The sequence below is a fragment of the Cynara cardunculus genome, unplaced genomic scaffold (genome assembly GCF_001531365.2).
Source record: "Cynara cardunculus var. scolymus isolate 2C unplaced genomic scaffold, CcrdV1 Un_Scaffold_4413, whole genome shotgun sequence".
Lineage (NCBI taxonomy): Eukaryota > Viridiplantae > Streptophyta > Magnoliopsida > Asterales > Asteraceae > Cynara > Cynara cardunculus.
In genome coordinates, this window is record NW_020201887.1 from 23,294 (window position 1) to 31,126 (window position 7,833).

The 7,833-nt window shown below is 33.0% G+C and overlaps 1 protein-coding gene across 1 annotated transcript; it reads left to right on the forward strand.

The window, feature by feature from the left end:
• Window positions 1-824: 824 nt before the first annotated feature.
• LOC112504035 lies at window positions 825-7,488 on the forward strand. The gene is made up of 3 exons (XM_025108007.1): window positions 825-1,016; window positions 6,572-6,807; window positions 7,014-7,488. The coding sequence occupies exons 2-3, from the start codon at window positions 6,736-6,738 to the stop codon at window positions 7,401-7,403; spliced, it is 462 nt and encodes a 153-aa protein (XP_024963775.1). The 5' UTR covers window positions 825-1,016; window positions 6,572-6,735; the 3' UTR covers window positions 7,404-7,488.
• Window positions 7,489-7,833: the final 345 nt, after the last annotated feature.

The following is a 7,833-nucleotide window of genomic DNA, read 5'->3' on the forward strand; positions in this document are numbered from 1 at the left end:
TTTCTCATCACGGGAATTGATCCCGTGCACTTCTTTAAGTTTCAATTATGATTGATTTAAATGTGAAGATTTCTTCTTATTCTTCTTATCATAATTTTCACTCTCACTGAAACCCAACCCTATATAAATACCTCCTCTCTCTCTCTCTCTCTCTATATATATATATACATATTTATATATAGGGAGATTAGCTGCCTTTAGACACACTTTGAAAAAACAGTTTACGCTAATGATAATTTATAAGACTTTAGACTTGATCTTACCGCCACGTGACACCTGACCCACTTTTTTGAACCCTAGGCTCTTTTCTAATAAAATAATTAAAAATTAGTTTTGGTTTGAACATCCCTAATTTGCGGTGAATATATTGTTGACATGCAGGCCTATACCAAAACAATAAATACTCAAGTTTTGAAACTTTCTGCATCTCCCAGCTGACCCTCCAGTAATTTCATATCCATACAAAATTTCAATGTATTCTAATGAAAACCGGCAATATCGTTTCCTGAAATGGGTCCCAAACCTATCAAGATTCAAAAGATACACATGGTACATTAAAAATACAACCTTAATTAATTATACACAAGAATATATATATATATATATATATATATATATATAAAACTGAAGAATATTGACAGGCTGTGCCGCTGTGGATGAGAGAGAGCAGCTGTAGTATAGTATAGTATGTTTCATGCATAATAATAATTAATATATATATATATATATATATATATGTATATGTATATGTATATGTATACATCCATAAATCATTGATCATCCTAGCTACAAACATTGTTGCTTTGTGAAACAAATCTCAAAGTTTAGCTAGGGGACTCCAACAAACCCTTCAATTCTGCCCCTTTTTCTTTGGAACCATTCTTGGTCAAACCGGCACTCGCCGGATAATTTTCCAGATTGGTTCTTTTCAAGATTTTTCCGGTGAGGGAGATCTGCTGCCAATTCAGGTGTCGTAACCTTCAATGGTCTTCATCTGCCACACTTTTTATTGCCAGGTATATATTATGTTATTGATATGGATCATGCCATTTTAGTTTTGTATTCATAAATGTGGATGCATACATTTGCTTTCCACTGCAATAATTTCTAGATTCACAACAATATTTCTCAAGGAACTTGTACCATATGTTTTACGATTTGTACCTTATTCTTATTTATATGTCAATCTTGGCCGTAAGAAGGACCTAGGAAGGATGATCTAGGGACCATTTGATAGCAACTTAATAAGTTTAATATGACTCTCAACTTATTCGGTCAGCTACACATGAATATTTGGTAATAACTTAATAAAATAGAAGTCTGTCTAGAGAGAGGTTTGTGCATAGAGCCAAAGTAATATCCAAACTTGTTGCTCCCAATTAAATGACATGCTACTTTCATCTATGAAAAATCCTTTCAAATAAAAATACTTTTAACCTATACGGACAGATTAATTCACACAAACAGTTTTATCAATATAGAACTTAATGAAAAGTCAAACAAACTACCCATTTTGATTGTATTGGTGCATTAAAACATACATTTTGGTAAGTTGTTGATCTAACAGTAATTATATATATAAGCCAAAATTACAAATTTTAATGCATAAAGTATAAGTTATCGTTATTGATTTGAAATTTATTCTCAATTCACGTTCAGTGTTCAAAAAGGTGTGTCATAACTCGAAAGACATTCCTTTGCGGTTACGTATGATAAGACATATAGTGCTTGTGTAAGGGGCGGCTCACCCAGAATGACCTTTAGGAAAGAAAATGCAATCCATACATATCCGATCAAATTATGAACAAGAATTATTAAACATACAGTAACATTCCTGTTTAAGAAACATAAGCAAAAAAATCATTAAAACAAAACAAACCTAAGTAAACAGAGACGGCGGTGGTGGTCGGAAATGGAGACGGCAGTGGTCGGAAGGCGGTAGTGGTCGGAAATGGAGACGACAGTGGTGGGAAGGCTGTGGTGGTCGGCGACGGGAAGGCGGTGGTGGTTGGCAACGGGTCCGGCGACTTGGTGTTGCTCGAAGACGGTGGTGGTCGGCGACGGGAAGGCGGTGGTGGTTAGCAACGGGGTCGGCGATTTGGTGTTGCTCGTAAACGGTGGTGGTCGGCGATCTTGGTACCTCTTTCTCTCGATCGACCGATCGATCTCGTGGCGGTAGCGACGGGAAGGAAATGGTGGTATTGATCTGATAATGGAGGCTTGACCTAGATGACTTTTATTTATAGGTGGATATCAGCGACGGATTTTCGAAGGAAATTCCGTTGCTAAAAAGGTATTTTTTTAAATTATTTAATTTATTTAATTACTTTTATAATTAATAACTAAAAATTTAATTAATTATTAATTATTACATTAAACCGAATAAATCTCATTAAGACCCAATAAAACCGAATCAAGCCCATTAAGGTCTAATAGAACCGAATAAGGTCCATTAAGGCCCGATAAATGGATTAAAGCCCAATAAAACCGAATAAGGTCAATTAAGGCCCAATAAACCGAATAAATCCCATTAAGGCCCAATAAACCGAATCAAGCCCATTAGGGCCCAATAAAACAGAATCACGCCCATTAAGGCCCGATAAATGGATTAAGACCCAATAAAACCTAATAAAGTCCCTTAAGGCCCAATAAAATCTAATAAAGTCCATTAAGGCCCAATAAAATCGAATAAAGTCCCTTAAGGCCCAATAAAACCGAATAAAGCCATTAAGGCTCAATAAACCGAATAAATCACATTAAAGCCCAACTTCACCAAATAAAGCCCATTAAGGCCCAATAAAACCGAATCAAGCCCATTAAGGCTCGATAAACACAATAAAGCCCAGTAAATGGATTAAGGCCTAATAAAACTGAACAAAATCTATTAAAATAGGTTAAGGCCCAATAAAACCGAATAAAGCCCATTAGGCCCAATAAAACCGAATAAAGTCCAAGAAATTGGATCTAAGACCCAATAAAACCAAATAAAGTCCAAGAAAATTGGATTACGGCCCTACAAAACCGAATAAAGTCTCTTAAGGCCTCGTAAAATCGAATAAAGCCTAGTAAAACTAAATCAACGAGTATATATATACATCTATCCAATCGTGGTTACTAACCACCACACATCTATACATATCGTGTATTCATATGTATATAACACAAACTGACGAGTATATATATCTATAACAATTACAACATCATGTAAGCATATATATATGTATATATATATATACACACACACACACATGTGTACATATAATACAAATCGCGGTTAGCATCCACAATATATATATATATATATATATATATATATACAAACAACATATATACATTTATACATACGACACCAACACATAAAAATCAAGAAAATCAAGAAAATAGGAAAATCCCTCGCTGATCTCTCGCAGATCAGCGAGGGATCAGCGAGAGAATTGTCCTATTTTCTTGATTTTCATGATTTTTATGTGTTACATGTACACATTTTTATATTAGGTAGTGTATGTATACATGTGCATGTGTTATAAGTATATATGTTCGTCAGCCCGTGTTATATACATATGTTTACACGACGTTGTATGTGTTATATGTATATATACCTGTCAGTCAATGTTATATACATATATATATATATATACATATATATATATATATATATATATACGATGTGTACTGGTTGGTAACCACGATTGGCTCGATGTATATATGTTTAAAAATATGTGTATATGTGAATGTATAGATAGTGTGTGTGTGTGTGTGTGTTATATGCGGATTTATTCGGTTTTATTGTGTCTTAACCCATTTAACTGAGTTTTGTTCGGTTTTATTGGGCCTTAATCCATTTACCGGGCTTCATTGAGTTTATCGGGCCTTAATGAACTTTATTCAGTTTTATTTGACTTTATTCGGTTTAATGGGCCTTAATGGGCTTTATTCGGTTTTAATGGGCCTTAATGGGCTTTATTCAGTTTTATTAATTAATTTATTAATTAATTTTTGTAATATTCTAATAAATAACAGAAAATTTAATAATCAATAATTAAAAGTTAATAAGCAATTAAATTAATAGTTAAAAAATAATTTTTTTTTGCGAAAATCAGATTCTCTCGCTGTTCCCTCGCTGATCAGCGAGGGAATCTGATTTTTGCCAATTCCCTCGTTGATCCCTCACTGATCAGCGAGGGATCAGCAAGGGAATTATTCTATTTTCTTATTTTTTTTGTTTTTTTTCATGTGTTATATATACACATTTTTATATGTAGGTATTGTATGTATTCATGTTCAATTTTATTGGGTCTTAACCCATTTAACTGGGCTTTGTTCAGTTTATTGGGCCTTAATTCATTTACAAGGCTATTTTGAGTTTATCGGACCTTAATAAACTTTATTCAATTTTATTTGACTTTATTTGGTTTAATAGGCCTTAATGGGCTTAATTCGATTTTATTAGGACTTAATTAATGGGCTTTATTCGGTTTTATTATATACACAAACAACACATATACATGTATACATACGACACCAACACATAAAAATATGTACATATAACACATAAAAATGAGAAAATAGGAAAAATAGGAAAATCCCTCAGCGAGGGATCAACGAGGGAAACTAATTTTTGCCAATTCCCTCGCTGATCAGCGAGGGAATTGTCCTATTTTCTTGATTTTCTTGATTTTTATGTGTTACATGTACACATTTTTATGTTTAGGTAGCGTATGTATACATGTGCATGTGTTATAAGTATATATACCCGTCAGTCCGTGTTATATACATATGTTTACACGACGTTTGTATGTGTACTGGGATGTATATATACCCGTTGATCAATGTTATATACATATATATACACGATGTGTACTGGTTGCTAACCACGATTGGATTGATGTATATATGTTTAAATGTATGTGTATATATGTGAATGTATAGATAATGTGTGTGTGTTATATGCGGATTTATTCGATTTTATTGGGCCTTAATCCATTTTTCTTATTGTATTATGAAGGTAAAAGATTTAATATCATTATATTATTGAATAGTAAATAAAAAAAAACCTATGTATATATAATTGTACATATGACATATAAATTTGTCGCTTTATGTCAAACCTAGAAAAACACCGCATCCTCATCTTGACATGTAAGGGTTAATTAAGGTTTGAGCTCATCGTCACACCACACCTCACACCATTTAAAAACTTAAGAGCCATTTATCAAACGCTTACTCGGGTAAGTGAACACCAAATCATCTTACCTTACCGGATGAATATAGTAGAGATAAAAAATCTTACCCGGTAAGAGCGAGACAAAGACCAAAAGTCTTACCCGGTAAGTGAAGACGACGACTCTTACCACGGTAAGCGCTTACCGGGTAAATTGTTACATACGATACCATTTTGGTGAACTAAAATCTTATTCGGTAAGTAAATGATAATGTTAAATTTATTAGTAAGCACTTACCGGGTAAGTGTATGGTAAACGGCCCTTATTCACGTCTCATACATATATATTGATTAAGAATTTGTAGCATAGATGGTTATGTGTGCTTTTCTAGGAAATTCTTTTAGCATAACAATATTTCTGAATTCAAGAACATTAGTTTTATAAATGATAATACCTTAAAAAAACTAATTCTTATCTGAAAAACTAATTATTAACTAATACATTAGTTGTTATTTTATTAAGATAACTAATAAGTAAATTGTATTTGATAAAATTAGTTGATAAGTTAGATAATAATTTAAAATTATCTAAATGAATATGGTCATTTATGTAAATATAAGAGAGAGAGAAATAAAAAGTTTTATTATAAATTATTAAATCTTACTTGAAACAACTTTTCAAATAACTAGATTATAACTTATAAGTGATTTATAACAATAAAAAAGATTGGATCTAACCATAAGTGTTGTGCTTGATTGATTTAAGTTTGAGCTCTAAAGATCAAAAGTGTCTAGAAGTCTTAGGTTCGAATATAATAATCTTTTTTTGTGGTCACGGAGATGCAAATACGATGGCTCCGGATTACCCACAAAACGGGTGGTCGTCTGGAATCAATTGACTCTCATAACGTATTGGATATTTAGGTTAATAAAAAGAAAAATAGATATCCAAATAAAGCTATAGCTAGCCCCACTCTCAATTTTGCTTCTGGCAATGTCCTAAGTGGTTTCGAGTACGCGCAAATTTTGATGTTGGCTTTGCGATCTAGTTTGACTTTTTGTTCTTCATTGGGTTAGTTATGACTCAAATCATCCATGGTGGTTGAATTTTGACTTTTGGTCCTCAAAGATTTCTGACTTGGGTTCAACTACCAATTGTCTCCACTTTTCACTAGTGCCTTATATCTCAATATAATCCACCTTGAAACAGTAGATTTTACTTTTTTATATGCATTATTCGATTGTACGTTACAACACTATGATGCATTTCAAGATGCAGTTAAGATAAATAACAAAAGTAAATTATAAAAAATTGCTATTGTCAGAGCACTGGTTCGACTTTATTGTAGTTTTGTTTTTGGTATATCTTTTTGTACCATTTTTGGATATAAATTCATCATTTCTGCACAGCTCTTGTAGACATGGGAAGAAAACTAGAGCATGCCCATTTTTCAACTAGCAACAAATTGACATTTCTGGGTATCGATTCGTGGAAGAACATATCTCAAAGAATCATTAGACGTGCCTTTTGTTGGTATTGTTAGCTTCGAGATCGACTCGATCGATAAATAACCATGCTCGAAAACCACCATCTAGAATTCATCAAACAGACAATGTTGAAGCATGAAGATACTTTCAGACATCAGGTTTGTACATGGTGTTTGTTTTTATTTGTCATGTGATAACAAACTGTAAACATTCACCTCATTAAATTCTGGACATCATATACAAGCAAGAACCTAGCTTTTCGTAAGAAACCATGCATGATTTCAACCATACATTATCGTTGAACGTTGGTATAACATCTGTAATTCTGTTAACTCTATTTTTATTCGGTGAATTTATTGTATAGGTAAGGGAACTTCATCGGTTGTATCATGTCCAAAAGAATCTGATAAGTACTTTGAGAAACGATACTAAACTAGATACTACGTCTGTTCCAAATGCTACTACGGACAATGGGAATGAAGATTTAGGTGTTGATCTTTCAAGACACGCCAAGGAATGCACGTTATATGGAGAGAGTAGCGGGGACCAAACGGGATGTAATGATGTGGAACTAACGTTAAGTATTGGACCTAGCACTAGTATAAGAAGATCACAAAGCTGTCTCCATCAAACCGGAGACAACGACTCTGAGGTCACAACGAAAACGAATTTGGCAAATTCAAGCACATTGTACAATCAAGATAGCAAGAGACCACATTGGCTTTTTCAAGATCTAAGCTTAAATAGAACATAACACAATTTTTATTTTTTTGGGAGTTTTTAGATGTGTGTTTTGTATCAATTGACTAACAAACTATACGTACAAGAAGCCAATTTTAAGTTGACACATTTTTATATTCCTTAAAGAGTGATTTCTTTTGTTAAAAAATGTTCTACTCCTGATTCTCCATTCAAAAAAACCTCCAAAACACACACACACACACATACATATATATATATATATATATATATATATATATATAGGGGCCTATTTAAGGGAGAACTGAGTTGTTTGTGGTAACTGTGAGAACCAATATTAACCACAAATCAATAGATAAATTAGGAAATTTATAAATTTGGTAATTTTAAATTAAAATCTTAATGCAAGGATATTTTTGGTATTTTAAAACTCTCCACTCTCATCTCTCCTCTCTCCGGCCACCATTCTACGGCCTCCGGCCACC

Excerpts from the sequence above, each read along its gene's own strand:
- LOC112504035 (XM_025108007.1), top strand. The coding sequence starts at position 6,736 with ATGCTCGAAAACCACCATCTAGAATTCATCAAACAGACAATGTTGAAG. Across the intron at positions 6,808-7,013 it reads AAGATACTTTCAGACATCAG|GTAAGGGAACTTCATCGGTT; the intron begins GTTTGTACATGG and ends TTTATTGTATAG.